General features: G+C 50.8%; 2 protein-coding genes across 4 annotated transcripts in view; one reads left to right on the top strand and one right to left on the bottom strand.

Annotated features, from left to right (window-relative positions):
• The first annotated feature begins 1241 nt into the window (after window positions 1–1241).
• Shisa4 (shisa family member 4) lies at window positions 1242–11424 on the top strand. 3 transcript variants are annotated; one of them, XR_004770321.1, is made up of 7 exons: window positions 1461–1652; window positions 1998–2169; window positions 3182–3315; window positions 4104–4271; window positions 9291–9493; window positions 9954–10065; window positions 11407–11424. XR_004770321.1 is itself a non-coding variant. In XM_027417521.2 (6 exons), the coding sequence occupies exons 2-6, from the start codon at window positions 1580–1582 to the stop codon at window positions 4537–4539; spliced, it is 594 nt and encodes a 197-aa protein (XP_027273322.1). In that variant the 5' UTR covers window positions 1242–1339; window positions 1548–1579; the 3' UTR covers window positions 4540–5451. The 3 variants fall into 3 exon arrangements, 2 of the variants coding, with proteins under 2 accessions (XP_027273322.1, XP_027273323.1); XM_027417521.2 differs by lacking the exons at window positions 9291–9493; window positions 9954–10065; window positions 11407–11424 and adding exons at window positions 1242–1339; window positions 4493–5451 and having other exon boundaries at window positions 1548–1652; XM_027417522.2 differs by lacking the exons at window positions 9291–9493; window positions 9954–10065; window positions 11407–11424 and adding exons at window positions 1365–1383; window positions 4493–5451 and having other exon boundaries at window positions 1548–1652.
• The window catches only part of Lmod1 (leiomodin 1), a 40830-nt gene continuing 35110 nt past the window's right edge, over window positions 10570–16289 (bottom strand). The window contains exons 2-3 of the mRNA XM_035445830.1: window positions 11584–13157; window positions 10570–10822 (exon numbers count right to left, since the gene is read on the bottom strand). Coding sequence (XP_035301721.1) covers window positions 10570–10822; window positions 11584–13157 — 1827 coding nt within the window. The remainder of the gene's footprint in view (window positions 10823–11583; window positions 13158–16289) is intronic.

Here is a 16289-nt window from a genome sequence, read left to right on the forward strand (position 1 = left end):
ATTGAAAGAATGAACCCCAAGAAATTAGAATTTCCCCAAGAATCTCCAACTGGGTGAGGAATTGGTGAAGGCCTGGGGCATCCAGAGGAAGAACTTGTCTCCTGGTGAAAGGTTTACAATTTGGTAGATTACCTGGCAGGAAAAACTGGGAGTTGTGGACAGATGGGCAGCAGAATCACACCTTACCTGGACTGCTTAATTAGGCAAACGTCTTCCCCTCTATTTAAACTTTACCCTCACTTGAGGACCCCCAAGATGGACTAGGAAAATGGTTCTCAACCTGTGGGTTGCAACCCCTTTGGGATTAAAACAATCCTTTCTGTGTATTTGGGGCTAGCCTGGTCTACAGAGTGAGTACCAGGACAGCCAGGGCTACACAGAGAAACCGTGTCTCAAAAAAAAAAAGATATTTATTATGAATTAGCAACGAAAATAATTTCATGGTTGAGGGTCACCATAATGTAAGGAACCATATTAAAGGATTGCAGCATTAGGAAGGCTGAGAATCACTGGACTAAGGGGTGGAGAGGTAACACCGGACCTCCTTGTCCCTCTTCCAATGTGACCATATTGAATAAATCTTGTTCTATTTTTCATTATTAATTTGGTTCTTTTAGTTGGCTTATTGAGGATGGGTAGCTAAACCTGGCTTGTTGGAGCACAGGCTATGGCCTCTAAGTCCTGTAATGACTCTCCACGAATTTGTAAAAGTAGATTGACTTTTCCTACCTTGAGGCTCTCCACCTGTAATTTACCTATGTTGATTCTGGTAGCCAATGCAGTATTTCTGTGGGCTTACTCCATAAAGAAAAAAGGTTTCCACTGTAGTGTTTAATAGGATGGGTCCCAAGTGGCCCGGGCCACCCCTACTGGTGAGTCAGGCTATGGTTGGAGAGCTGTCCATTCAGAGGGGGAAGGGGCCATCTCAGGGAGCTAGTGCAGCTGCCAGGGCCCAGGCCTGTGGGCACCGACAGGGACAAAGCCGCTCTGAACTTCCTCTCAATGGGTGCCTGTTTCTAGGAATGGGGGCTGGGTGACTCTGTCCCTCTCCTCCCCCTGCGGGACGTCCAAGACTGGACACTAGAGCAGAGGAGGTCCCACACAAGGAAGGTGCGGCCCATGCCCCTCCAGGGTTGGCCCATGAGCTGAACATTCGGAGGTGGCACCAGGATCAGTTTCTGGGGTCTGGGATAATGATTGGTCTCAGGAGAGGGGCGGGCGCAGGGCACAGCAGGGCTTCCCTGACCGCAGTGCCCAGCTGTTGGTTGTGCCCTTAAGGGCTCAGTCTGGAGGAGTCGCTGCACTGGCGGGGACAGGGAGAGCAGGGCTACTCCCTGGGGTGAGGGGCACCCAACTGGTACTGAAGCTGGGTGGGCGTCGCTGGTAGGCAGACCCCTGGGCGGGGCCTGGGCTGGATTACTGCGGGCGGGGCGTTAGGCCCGCCCCGAGGAGGCGGGAGAGAAGCCAGAATCTGGCCTCGGGCTGGGCGGTACTGCAGCTCCCGCCGGCCGGCTTGGTCCAGCTTTGTCCTGCGGCCCCTTTTCCAGGCGGTCCTGGCCGCGCCCAGCCCCCTCCTGCCATGCCGCCCGCGGAGCCCCGCGGGGCCGCGTCGCTGGCTGCGGTCGTCCTACTTGTGCTTGGGACTCCTCTGGGTAAGGATGGGGAGCCACAAGGAATGGGTGGGGTGGGGCGGGATCGGGGAGGGGTTAAAGGGACCCGGTGGCGTCTCTGGAGACTACCCTGGGGCTATCCTCCGGCTGTCCATGCGCGGGTGCTCCTGGAGCTGGTAGAAAGGGCGCTGGGAGGTCAGACAGTGGGAACCTGACCCCACGCGCTGGGTTCAGCTTCAGGGAGAGGGGGATTTTTAGCGCTTCGAGGCCGAGCCCCTCAGAGTGGAAACAAAAGTGAGCGTTTCAAATTCCCAAGACACTGGGGTTGAGGGTGGACAGAACTGAATTGGATTGGTGTCCACCGGACACCCAAACCCCTGCCCGCAGCGCTAGCGAATGAAGACTGCTTGTGGTATCTGGACCGGAATGGCTCCTGGCATCCAGGATTTGACTGCGAGTTCTTCACCTTCTGCTGCGGGACCTGCTACCAGCGGTACTGCTGCAGGGACCTGACCTTACTCATCACCGAGAGACAGCAGAAACACTGCCTGGCCTTCAGGTGGGCTGTGGACTCCCAGTCCACCCCCTCTCAAGAGGCCTCCCGCTGCCTCCAGTGCCCACCTCCACATTCTTAGCTGAAGGAGTCACCAGGACTCCAAATGGTGACAGAGCTGGCTGGTTGGTGTTAGTTACCATGGGCTTGCCTAGGCTGTTTTCACAGGCTTTCTGGATCCTTGCAGGTCCTGGGAGGGAACGTACTGGGTTAACACTCAAACTGCAGAGAAGCTCTGGCAAGAGGGCAGGAAGAGGACTTGGGTTTGGTTCCCAGGCTACCTTCTTACTAGCAGTGTGATTTTGCTGAGACACTTGTCCTCTATGTTACTGTTACCTTTTTAAAGAATATGGAAATTGCTAGATAGGCCTGGTGGCTCACACCTGTAATCCCAGCACTCAGGAGGCTGAGGCAGGAGTATCACCATGAGTTCCAGACCAATCTGGGCTACAAAGTGAAACTGTTTCAAAAAACAAATAAACAAAACCAAAGTTGCCCAAAATAAGGTTTTGTTACTTCCCTGCCCCCACCCAGCCGGGTGCCGAATTCGGATTTAGGTCCTCATGCATGCCAACATTACTTCTGTTCAGCTACTCTCCTAGCCCCCAAATTAGTGGTTTCAAAGCTTTTTTAAAAGGGAGCTGAAAACATATAAGACAGATATAAGGGGAAATGTCAAGTGAGATTTGATAATAATGGTCCTACATTATTTCAAAGGCTCCTTTGAAGCTAACACATTTTAAACCTAACCAATTAAAGTGTAGATGTAAAAGCAGGGGTAGGTGGGCACACTAACTACAAATCCCAGCATGCTTCACACTAGCTAGCCAGAGAGCATAGCCTCCTGGGAAGTAGAGGTCTCTTAAACCTTACTAAATAGGGTGGGCTGAATTAATCTCACAAGGAACCCTAAGTCTTATCAGGCTGTGGCTCCCTGCTGGCCAGGAGTTGGCACCAGCACAGTGAGGACTTCCCCTACAAGTGTTGGAAGGTGAGAGGACCTGTTTTTTGTCTAAAGTCCCAAGACCATAGCAGGCATCGCCTCTGCTGTAATCCTCTTTGTTGCTGTGGTTGCCACCACCATCTGCTGCTTCCTCTGTTCCTGTTGCTACCTATACCGAAGGCGCCAGCAGCTCCAGAGCCCATTTGAAGGTATGCACAGTATCAGTCAAGATGCACCTGAGGATGGGCTAGGCTGATTCCTGTAATGGGCACCAGAGGGAAGGAGGATTGGTGAATTGTCTAGCAGTGAGTGTTTCTGTGTACCTGCCCATGACACCCAAAGGTGTGTGCAAGTGAGCCCTGGAGTATTAGATTGTGTCCAGGGATGTTTGGGAACATGTGATTGTGCCCTTGTATGTGTGTGCGCATGGCCATTCAGGCATACACAGGAGTGCATCTGTTTATGGTAAGTGAGCAGCAGGTATAAGCATGTCTGTGGCTGAGTATATGGGGTGGGGTCTGTAATAGAGAACATTAATTGGGTGTGCTCCAGTACTTTGGATGTGTATTTGAGTGTTGCATGTAACTGCCCAAGCCTGATAAACATGGAAACGATGACACCATATGGGAGATCAGTGTGGGAGGGGAGGACTGGAGGAGGACCCTCTTAGTGGCAGCTGTGCTGTATTACAAGATACCAGCCTCTGGAGCTTCCCAGTTTTTACCCGAGCAGGACATTCCCCAGGCTAGACTCTGCCTTCTGAGGGCTCTGAAACCTGCTGAGGGGAACAAACTTGGTCAACACAGACTGACCTGCATAGCCTCATACACAGCTCTCTGCTCAACTCTGGGCAAGCAAGCTTTGGGAGGCAAAGGCCACAGTGGCTACCCAGGAGCCTGCCAGGCAGTTGCCAGGGTGCTTACCTTGGTTTCCTGGACAGGAGGAGGTTTCCATGGGAGCTGGGTGTTTAAAATGCTGGTCCTTGTCTCTCTTGTAGGCCAGGAGATTCCAATGACAGGCATCCCAATGCAGCCAGTATACCAATACGCCCCAGACCCCAAAGCTGGTCCAGCACCTCCACAGCCTGGTTTCATGTACCCACCTAGTGGTCCTGCTCCTCAGTATCCTCTCTACCCGGCTGGGCCCCCAATCTACAACCCTGCAGGTAAGTTCACAACCTGGAATCCTTGCTCCACTCATCCCCACTCACCCTTGCTCCAGGACCCCCCTCGCACCTCCCTCCCAGGTGGATTCCCTTCCCAGGCTCCTTCCGTTTCTCCTTGGAAACTTCTAGGCATCTCTTCCCATGGAACCTGCACACCATGAAGGGGGGGGGAGGGTACTCCTCTGCCCCACTGACCCTCATCCTGTCTCCTTGGTTTTCAGCTCCTCCCCCTTATATGCCACCACAGCCCTCTTACCCAGGGGCCTGAAGAAACAGCTGTGGCTCTGCTATCCCCTCCACGATGCCGTTTTTTTGTGGGAGATTCCCCATTCTGTACCTGCATCCAGCCCTGGGGGTGGGCATGTGTCTTCTAGTCACCAGGCCCCAGATCAAGCCAAGCCTTGGGCCCTCCTGGGGACAGAGCCCCAGAGAAGTGGAATGTGAGCCAAGTTGGACCCAGGCCATGAATGAGGGGTGGGTGGGTGGGGCTTGGGGTTCATGAGCTATTTTTACTGAGAGACAGGGAGTAAGGTGAGAGCCTGGGTCACGGTCTCTGTTTTCAGTAGTCCCTCTACTCCCAGGATCCCAATGAGAAGGTTGGGCCCCTCCTATTTGCCCTCTTTGGGCTGAGGTGGAGACAGTGGGGGGGGGGGCTTTATCAACAGTTGGCCACAGCCCTTCCCTCTGGCTGCCCCACTGGCCAGAGCTCAGGCCCTGCTGGATTAAAGCTATAATGATACAACTCACATCAGTGGAAATCATTGGCCCCAATCACCCCTTCTCTTAACCCTGCCTTCTACTGAACCCAGACTACTGCCTGCTCCACATTCCACAGCAGGGGAGGGCAGCACAGCACCAGTGGGAGCAGAGTTCCACCATCAGCCCCATCCCAGGCAGAACCCCTGAGGATCCCTTGGCTGTTTTCCAAAGCAATCGAGGTGGATTTGTGGCAGCTAGAAAGAGGGTACTCACCAGCATTTCGTGGCCAGGCCTCTGGGACGTCTGAGGCACTACCAGCTATATAAAGGCACCTCTCCATCCAAGTACACCTAGATTCAAATTTGAGTCTCACCACTGTCTGACCTTGCTCATGCCTCTGAATGTGTCTCCAAACCCCAGTGCCTTCATCAATAGAATGGGAGTGATAGCAGTCAGAAAGCAATGAATGGAATTGAAACGATGACTCTGTCCTTCCTTCCTGATCAGAGGCCTAGGGCTAGGAACCAAGTAGAGAGAAGTGGCTGCCCAACAGACTGGTGTAAGGTGTTGTGTCAACTGCTGGATCTTCCTGGGTGCTAAGGTGTCAGGTCCTTGGGGCCCATACCAGGGACCCAGGGAAGCTAGGCAGAAGGATTATGAAGGCTACCTGGAAGAGGGGACCTGGGAGTGACAGTGGATGTGCAGAACTGCCTGTCCATCTTCCCTTGTTCTGATCCTTGAAGTCATAGTCTTTTTATGTCTTTATGCTCTGTTCTCAAGACCTCTGGTAACAGATGTAGGAAAGGGAATTCCATAGTTTTGGAGTTTGGCAATACTGTGAATGGGACATGGGGCCTCAGGCATGACAGTTAAATGTTCTGCTCCTAAGACACAGTTTTAATAGTTTTGATTCAAGTAGGGAGAATATCAGCTTACCCAGTATCCCCTTCTCCCAGTTCCCTAAGTTCAACCCTTTTTTTTTTTTTTTTCCTTTGGTTTTTCCAGACAGGGTTTCTCTGTGGCTTTGGAGGCTGTCCTAGAACTAGCTCTTGTAGACCAGGCTGGTCTCGAACTCACAGAGACCTGCCTGCCTCTGCTTCCTGAGTACTGGGATTAAAGGCATGTGCCGCCAACGCCCAGCTCAACCATTTTTTCAGCCACCCTCAGGAAATATAGCCCAGTGTAGCCTCCGGCTTCTGGTTTCTAGCAGCCCTCTAGGTTGTAGGTAGGGACTTTGTGCTCACCATGCCCTCAGGGCCCTCTGTAGCCAAATACCCAGGGGACATTTCCTCTTATGTAACCGAGAAGGAGCTTTGGGACCTGGGTCATAGACTCCTCTGGGCAGAGGTCTGCTCCTGAGTAAATTCAGTCTCCCTCCCCTCAGTGAAACCAAGGGCACATGAATTTGCCCCCTGAACATGAACCTTGTCACAGAGGAGCAGCTGATGCCCCTGGGGACAATAGTAGGCCCACAGCTACAAATTCCCTTTCTCTGTGAGGGTAGGGAAAAGATGGAGCTGGTAACCACAGTTGTTCTTCCATCACACTTGAGAAGACTGTCTTTGCCCGGAAGCTGAGAAGGTAAGAAGTACAGGATGAGGTTTCCGAGACTTGGGGAGAAATGATGTTATTGTATCCGAGCCCTAACAGGATTCATCATCCTTGAGTCGACAATCTATGACAAGTTGCTTTGTGTTATAGGGTGGGAGGCAGGTGTACACCAGCCAGAGCTGCAGGTGAAGGGCTGTCTCCAGTTAACACAGCAGAGCACTGGAAATAAGAATTCTAAGAAGAAAGAAGAAACCTTCCAGTGTAGACAGGGGGAGGATTCAGATGAGTCCCATCACATACTGGAGTGCTTTCAGCAAGGATAGCATTCCATCTCCCCCAAACTCTAAATTCCAGTGTGTGTCCTTGGAGAAAAAAACATCCCCATAAGACCTGAGGGAGCCCAGAGGGGGGCTGTACCTGCCCTTTCCATCACTTAGCACCCCTGAAAACCCAACAGGCATCTCAGTAAGACAAGGAGGACTGGTGGAGGGGGAGACAGTGGCCCTTAAAAACTAGGGGACTTGCTGGGAGTGGTGGTGCATGTCTTTAATCCCAGCACTGGGGAGACAAAGGTAGGTGGATCTCTGAGTTCAACGGCAGCCTGGTCTACAGAGTGAGTTCCAGGACAGCCAGGGCTCCACCGAGAAACCCTGCATTGATTAAAAAAACAACTAGGGGACTCTGATGATGTAAGTGTGGTCTTGCTAGGAGGAAACATTGAACAGTCTAAAGGATGGTATAGCAGATTTAGTTGAAGAGGAGGGATTTTTTTTTTTTTTTAAAGACATTGGCCTATAACTACATATGTGAGGCCCTGGGCTTGTGTCTCAGCTGAAGCACACACAAACGCAGACAAACATGGACCTGTTCAGGTATGGGTGTCCATCCGGGGTGAGGGTAGCAGAGCTCGAAGGGATTTGTAGGGGTCTGGGTGCTGGAGAGGGCTAGGGTAAAGATAACATGGAAATACAGTGGAGCCGATGGAAAGGTTAAGTAAGAAAGAGGAGGAAACATGGTAGTTAATAGAAGGGAGGCACCTAGGCAAGGAGACGGGGAGGGGGAAAGGAAGGAAAGGAAGACGAGATGGAGGCCTGGAGAAGGGAGTTCCAGAAGGGGAGAAGGCTTTCAGGCAAGATAGGCCTCGAAGGATGCTGCACCCTCTGGGCCTGGGCCTGACTTCCAGCCTGATTTCAGCTGGATAGCATCTGCTGTCAGGGATGGGAACTGTGCTCGGTACTCCAGCTGATGACAAGAGAACTTGGTTTTCCAGAAAAGCATGGTCATGAGTGAATGGCCCACATCCAGATCTTAGTTCTCAATGGTGGCCAAGTGAGCATGGAGATTCACCGCTCAGTCCGAGACCAGGAGACCTTTGATTGCCACAGCTCATCACATGTTGAGCTCCTGTGACAGCAAGTGGGATGAGAACCTCAGCAATCTCTAGTGCCCACGTATGGCCAGTGCCAGACAGACCCTTGTCCTAGCTTTGGCATCTCCCGGCAAGGGAAAGTGGAGCGAAGTGAGATCAGGAGGAGGAATTTCTCGGTTTGGGGGCAGGAAACATGAAATGGAACCCAGGGAAGATGACGAGGAGGAGGCTGCTGGCAGAGACTGAGGTCAGGTGTCTTCTCCGTGGACTAGTATACTCTCAAAGGGGGACCCGGGATTGAGTCCGGATTCATTTTCTTGAATGAATCATTTACTTTCTTTGAACATTTCCCCCCCCCCCTTGGACGGGGATAGATCTCTTCTATTGTTCTGGCCGTCCTCGGTTTTAGGAAGGAAAAACCTGGCCGACTCGTGACTGCGGTTTCGGGTGCGGCAGGCGGACAGTGGAACACGTAGAGCGGGCAGGAACGCTTCTGCGCATCCCGCAGGTCCTGAGCGCAAGCTTCCGCTCTGCACTTTGCTCGTTGGGCGATGCTGCACCGACTGTTGCGTGGGGCGGAGCCAATGTCCCTTCTCACCCTTTGGTCTTCTACCCTGACTTCCGCCGCCAGCTCCAGGTCCAAGATTTAGGCAGCTCTGCAGAGCAGGAGAGCCTGGGACGCAGTTTGCCTCGAGGTGGCGCTGTGCTCCCACAATCAGCTTTAAACGCGCTCAGAAATGATTACATCATCCCAAGCCTAGAAGACTCTGAGAGGAGAGGTGGGGAGTGGCTACCCCTCCCCCTTCAACTAAATCATGTTTCCACTTGGGTAAAAAAAAAAAAAAAAAAAAAAAAACCAACAACAAAAATGATGCAAAGGTGAAAGGTTCTGAAGGACACTTTAAGGCTAGAGATTGGCCCGGTGCGGAGGCACATGCCTTTAATACACACACACAGAGGCAAGATCTGAGTTCAAGGTTAGCCAGATAGATAGATAGATAGATAGATAGATAGATAGATAGATAGATAGATAGATATAGATTATAGATAAGCTAGGCTAACTGCTTCCATTTAGCACTGTCCATTTTTCAGCGGCAGGAAGGTGTGAAGACCTCGGTTCTGCCTATTAGCCATGTGTACATGCTGCGATGATTGATGTAAAACAGTGAAGCTCTTGGCTTCCACAGCATAGCTGAAAGATCAGCAGAAGGCACCCTTGAGCATCTAACTAGTGCCTTGTACCCACCAGGTGGCTCCAAAGCACACCCTTTGAGAGCTGAGAGCCAGCGCTGGTTTCTCTCCTTCCTTGGAGCAACCTATTCCTTAATCAGCAGATGGATTGGAGAGGAACAGGGTCAGAGTGGACCCTGGATAAGAGTTGTCTCTCTCTCTCATTTAAGCCAGACATAGAACAGCTATCCTGCTTCCTTCCAGAGGGAGATAAGACTCCACTCATATTCCATCTGCTTTACTCTACACTACACTACTGAGCCCCCACCAAAAAAAAAATGGAGGCGGAGAACCTGTCTGTGACGAAGAACCAAGGTGGCTGTTTCATGGTGCCACAGTTATCTTCAAGCCAGTGAGAGGCTTTTGTTGAGAGGTCAGTGTTGGGGATGGAACTGGAGGCCTCGGTGCTAGCATGGGATCTAGCACTGAGCTTCACCCCTAAATGGGACCATGGTGGCTGTGGTGGCTCTGCCTCCAGCTGGAGCACACTGGGGAGGAATAGGCACTTCTGGCCGTAAGTCACACTGGTGCAGAGGCTGCCCCTCACTGAGTCACTCTGATTCTCTGACTGTGCCTTCCTTGCCCTATAGCTGCTGTGAAGAGCTGGCCCTGAGCCCACGGTAGGAAGAGTCATAGAATGATCAGCCCTGAATGTACCTAAGATAGCTATCCCAGGGCAGGGCCCTGTGCGCCTCTCTGCCCCATTACCCCTGAGAACAGCTCTGGACATAGGTGCAAGGCAGAGAGATGGCTGAGGAACAGACCTGGAACACCAGGTCAGGAGGTTGTCTCCTCAAGAGTTCAAGCCCTCCCCCATACTGCCCTCTCTGCAGTGATGCACAGGTTCCAGGAATGGACCTTGGATGGCTTGGCAGAGACCCTGAGCTTTTGGAGGCCTTCTAGGGAACCTGGAGTGAACATTAGGACCATTAACACATAAAAAAGGTGAGCCATAGCTACTCGAAGCTAAAGGTTTGTATATATTATCAAAATCTTATGGAAAAACAGATATATAGCTATTTATACAGCAGCAGGTGGTGTGAAGAAAATGTCTGCTTTGGCATCAACCCTTCATGTCCAGCTGCTGTCTCTCTACTCCTGTCTGGAGCCTACTCTCTATCAGGCACCTCCAACCATGCCTGCTGCCCAGGCAGAGCAGATGAAGGGATTTGTAGCATCCTCAGCTCTCCTGCTCTGCACTAGGACCCCCCATGCCCTCCATCCTTCTACCATTGTCCCATAGAGTGCCACTGGCCCAGCAGCTTTCCCTCAAGGGCTCCTCAGAGGCCTGAATCCTGGCCCTGGAGGCAGTAAGGCTGGGGTGTATATGTGGTCCCTGGGAGACATCTTTTCTACGCCGTAAGCCTTTGGCAGCATGCCTGCTACATGGGCTCTGGCGGTGCCATCTTCTCTGTGACGTCCTTAAAGAACTCCTCTTGTCCAGAAACTTCAGCTCCAGGTTTCAAAGCAATTTTTGGAGAGCCTCAGAGACAAGAAAAGGAAAGTGAGAAGAGACGAGGTATCTTCCTCGAGCGTGGCCCAGGCCTTAAGCTCTCCCATGGTGGACAGGGACAACTGCAACAACTCAGCCAGGGTGGGGTAGTGGAGGTCGGTGTAGCCCTGGTACAAGAGTCTAGCAGTCATGGCATTGGCACCAGTGCCTGGCTGCCTGGTCCTATTGAAGCAGCTTAGGCACTTCCACCTGTAAGGCAAAGCAGAGACGGGTTAGCTCACAGAATCCAACAGGGCATCCTAGAGTTTAGCTCACTTTCCTTCATTGCAAAGGGATACCACCCAAAAACCTCAGTATGTGTCTGAGGTGAGCGTATGAGGTGCTGACAGCAAGGGTACATTGCCCTTTCTGTAAAAGCCAGATGTCAGCAAGTAGTCTCAGGATTACAGTGGGGTTTTTCTTTATGTTTAGTGGTATTAGGGTATCCTAATTAGGATATTCAGTTAGGGTATCCTGACTAGGGTATTCAGTCAGGAAGACAAATGACTCTGGACTCTGTAACTCAAGTGGGACTCCCAAGGAGACAGAGATGTGAGTGAGAATCAAGAGATTGGGAGGCAGTCATTGCCCAAGACACTGGTCATTTAAAGTAAACTCTTTCTTCCAAGGGGTGACCTGTAGGATATACTAGCCTGTGGACTCGAGTCGATCCTGAGAGCAAACAGAATAGAGAATCAAAATTAGTTTTGTTTGGGGGGAAAAATGGAGAAAAAGAAAGGCTGCAGGCCAGGCCTGTGGCAGACTTGCACATAGAAGCCATTCTCCAATCCTAGGGGAATGCAGGTTTGAACACCGGTGGAGGAGGCAGGAGTGTGAAGGAGGAGGCAGAGGAAAAGCCTTAAAGGAAGCAAGGGCCTTGACTCTAAGAAAGGTGAAGTGACCTGAGACCCTGGGGCCTGACATGGGCTCCTTGACGTGTGTTCCCTCTGTAACTCACCCCCTACCCCCACCCCTCGCCCATCTCCCACAAGCCTAGACCTGTGCTGACTCCACAGCTGTGCCCACCATCACTTGCCTTCTTCAGCTGCTTAAGGTTGCTGGAGCGGATGGCAGCCAGGAGCTGGTCACGAGAGTTCTTCTCCTGAGCAGGGAGTACTTTGTCTCCCATCTTCCTCTGGGTAGCTGGTGAAAGTGAGTTCTTTAGATTCTCCATGATAAGGGGTGGGGCCAAGGGAGGGGGCGGGGGAGGCGGGGCTGCTGGAGCGCCAGCTTTCTTGGGTGAGTTCTTTGGAGCAGGCTTTGGAGATGGCTGGGGTGAAGGTTTGGGGGAGCCCTTGGCCAGAGCCCCAACCTTGGGTACCTCCAGCCGGTCCTTCTTCTCTCCACTGGCTTCCTGGGCCTGCTTTTGCTCTTGCAGCCGTTTCTGTCGCTGCTTGTCCATGTTGCGGCTAAGCAGATTGGTGACAGTCATCCGGGGCCCAGCCAGCTCAAAATGGTAGCCCAGCTTGAGCAGGGTGGTGTTCTCCTTGAGCAGCTTGGCGATCTCCATCTCAGTCTTGCCGCCACAGATGTGCCTCTGGTTGTGAAAACGCAGCTCTGTCAGTGTGTTGTTCTGGAGGAGGGCCCGGAAGATGGCCAAGATCCCTTTGCCAGTGATGTGATTGGAGTCCAGGTTGAGGCTGGTGATGGTCTTATTGGCCTTTAGCATGATGGCAATGGCAAAGGCTACATGGTCATCAGCCCGAGTATTGGCCAAAGCGAACACCTTGACTACAGTGTTGAACTCCAAGGCTTCAGTAAACCGGACCAGGATTTCATTGGTGATGCAGTCTGAGTTGTTGACATTCACCTCGGTCATCTCTGGGTCATTATTCTTCACTCTCTCCAGAGGTTCATCAAATATGCTGGGCGTTGCTTCCTCCTCTGCTCTGGCTGACCCTTCAGAGGGCTTGCTGGGGCCACTGGGGGCCTGCTTCTCTGTAGCCTTGGTCTTGCTGTCTTCCCTGACATCTTTATCAGGTCGGTTCTCTTCCTTCTTAGCCTTCTCTTCCTCCTTTCTCGAGTCTCTGTCTCCACTTCCTTTTTGTGCACCCTCATCCTCTGCTCTCTTGTCTGTGCTCTCACTTGGCTTTTTCAGCCTCCCGTCCTCCCTGCGGGAGACTGTGCTCCTGCTCTCAGCCGTTAGCTTCTCTTCCTCTTTCTTGCTAGGCTCCTTCACCTCCTCTCTCTTCTTGTCTTTGTCTCTGTTCAAGCCTGTGTTCCTGACACCCCCTGTTTTCTCTTCTTCCTTCTTCAGGGCCGCTGTCCTCTCTTCTCTGCTATCCTTCCCAGTCTCTTTCCTGTCCACTGCAGCCCTGACCCTGCCCTTGTCAATGCCCCTGATGATTTTCTCCTCTTTGGGCTTCTCACCCACTCTGCCATCAGCCTCTTCCCGGTCCCTGGAGAAGCTTTTCTTCAAAACACCCTTCTTGGGCTCCTTGCCCAGATCTGAGTCCTGTCTGGGGCCTAGGGCCTTTCTGCTGGCATCACTGCCCTTTTCTTCTCCATTCTTGGCATCTGTCTTTCTCCCCACTTGCTTGCTTTCCTAAGAATTCAGAAAAGAAAAATAAACATGCAGAGCTGGCTACAGAGGGAGAGGAGGGGTGAGGGGACCAGCAGGGAGGGCTTGTATAAATGCCCTTGAGTCTCTGAAGGACGTTTGATTTGGGGAAGATTGACAGCCTGCCTATTGAGTTCTATAGTTCAGGATTGGATTCCAGTCTCAGAGAATGGGTTGACATCAGACTCATGGCCTCAAAGTGTGAATGAATGAATGCCTACAGAGAGAGCACAGCTCCTCCACAGAGAATTCTTAGACCTTTTCTGTCATGGGTGAATAATTTAGAGCTTCCTGCTACACACATGGTAAACTGAGGCAAAGTAGAAAACCACTCACGCTAACACTTGTCTTGTTTACAATGTTGAATGTTTATTATTATAGATTTGTTTGCATTTATTTTGGTTTTTTTAAGACTCATTTGTTTGGCTGGAGAGATGGCTTGGGGGTTAAGAACACTGATTGTTCTTCCAGAAGACCCAGGTTCAATTCTCAGCACCCACATGGAAGCTAACAACCATGTGTAACTTCAGATGCCCTCCTCTGGTCTCCTTGGGTACCAGGCATGCAAGTGGTATCCAGACATACATGCAGGCAAAACACCTGTGTACATAAATTACAATAAAATATTTGTAAAAGGTTTTTTTATGTGTGAGTGTTTGCCTGCATGTTTATATTACACCATGTGCCTGCGGTTTTCACAGAGGACAGAAGAGGGCGCTGGACCCCTGGAACTAGAGTCAAAGATGATTGTGAGAATACATGTAGGTGCTGGGAACTCAACCTGGGCCCTTTGCAAGAACAGCAAGGCAGGGCCTTGGAGTCACAGAGATCCACCTGCCTCTGCTTCCCAAGTGCTGGCCCTAAAAGTATGCACTACCATGCCTGACCAAGAGCACCAAGTGCTCTTGATTACTGAGCCATCTCTCCAGCCCAAATTTTATTTTATAATACACATTAAGGAGGCCAGCAAGATGGTTCAACAGGCAAAGGTACTTGCTGTGCAAGCCTGACAATCTTTTGATTCCCAGATCCCATGGCAAAGAAAAGCAGTTCCCAAAAGTTGTTCTCTGACCATGTGTGTGCACACACACAAATAATGATGATGATCATGATGATAATAAATTAAATACATTAAGATGTCAGTTATTTGACTAGAGTGTTTGCACCCCTTGCATTTATTCTGCATTCATGATGAGTGTTTTACATCCTTCACTCTCATCCAGCCCTACTGCCCAGGGGGTCAAGGGCTTTGGATACTGAAGTAAGTGTGTGTGTGTGTGTGTGTGTGTGTGTGTGTGTGTGTGTGTGTGTGTGTTGCTAAGAACCAAACCTAGGGCCTTGTACATGCTAGGTAAGTGCTTTTACTGCCAAGATACACCCTCAGCTGAAGCCAATACATTTGCAAGGGGGGGGGATGATGTTGGAATGATCAACATAGTTGCTGACATTTTATTTTACCAACCAAGGATATTTCTAAATTCTATTCTCTCTACCACTGAATGCATATGCATATATATATGTCCTTGAAATAAAAAGGAACTAATTAATTAGCTAGACATAATGGCTGTACCTTTCCATCAAATATGAGTCTTCAACAGTTCACAGTTTTGTTGTCTTTACTGTTTGGTAAGAACTTTGATAGGGCCAAGTATGGTGGCACATGCCTCTAGTTTCAGCACTAGGGAGGCAGAGGCAGGCAAATCTGAGTTTGAGGCCAGCCTGATCTATATAGTGATTCCAGGCTAGCCAGGGCTACATAGTGAGATCCTGTCTTAAAGAATTCCTAGGGACAAGTCCCTCTGTGGAGAACACTGAAGTCCACTGTGGGCAGCCTGCTATAGTGTGATGTAGGATTCCATGACTCCACTGTGACTACAGATGCTGTGATGCTGACATCACTTGGAGAGGCCCTGGGATGGAATCAGCTGAAGATGGTAGAGGCTTGAATGTTCTAGGCAGCAGAGGCCACCCAGCACCTCCACAGAGCAGTGGTTCTCAACCTTCCTAATGCTACAACCCTTTAATACAGTTCCCCATGTTGTCGGTGACCCCCAACCATAAAGTTAGGGGTTTTTTTTGTTTGTTTGTTTGGTTGGTTGGTTGGTTGGTTTTGGGGGCGGGGAGGTTCGAGGCAGGGTTTCTCTGTGGCTTTGGAGGCTATCATGGAACTAGCTCTTGTAGACCAGGCTGGTCTCGAACTCACAGAGATCCGCCTGCCTCTGCCTCCCAAATGCTGGGACTATAGGTGTGCACCACCAACGTCCGGCCATAAAGTTAGTTTTATTACTACTTCATAACTATAATTTTGCTATTCTTATGAATATAATGTAAATATCTGCATTTTCTGATGGTCTTACATGACCCAACAGCTCAAGACCCACAGGTTAAGAACCACTGCAAGTCTGTACCTATTTCTACAGTACTTGCTTCTCATTCCTAGCAGAGAAGCAGAGGAAGTGGCAGATTGCTTGTGAGAGACAGGCTATCTGACTAGCTCCTAGGGTGGAGACCCCCAGAGTACCTGGGCTGCTAAGGGATGCTTGTGAGGCCCTTTCCTGCTGTTTCTCTTTTTGGTTTTGGTATGAAGAGACCAGGAAGGGCTGTTTTCTTTCAGGTATGCTCAGCTGGGTACAGGAAGAAGGGAAGACAGGGTTTGGAAGAGCAACACTCCATGGTACCCTCTGGCCATGCAATCCTCCCTAACCCCAACCCTTCCCAGAGGAGATAGATGAAAGGCGATTGGCTCTACCTCTTTAAGAGACAGACCCTGCCCCCTGACAAGTCAGGGCATGCGTACTACCACGTCACCCATGAGGACTCTGCTCTGGGCACGTGTGGAACCTCAGTGCACATGCGCAGTCTTCCCTTTAAAGCTCTAACTCTGCTTTCATTCTCTTCTCCTGCTTCTCTTCTTTCCCACTCTCTGTTTCTTTTCTTCTCTGTATGGCGACTGACCATGGCGGTCAGCCATTACCCTGTTCCTCCTCTTAGTCTCCCCATTCTGCCGGGCCTTATAATAAACTTATAGTCAACATGTCTCAGCATTTCTCTTTTCTTCTTTTTAAACAAAAGAATAACAATAGAGAAGAGGTTGATTCTACAGAAACAGTTTGTACC

Source organism: Cricetulus griseus, chromosome 5 (assembly GCF_003668045.3).
Source record: "Cricetulus griseus strain 17A/GY chromosome 5, alternate assembly CriGri-PICRH-1.0, whole genome shotgun sequence".
In the NCBI taxonomy this organism is placed as follows: Eukaryota; Metazoa; Chordata; class Mammalia; order Rodentia; family Cricetidae; genus Cricetulus; species Cricetulus griseus.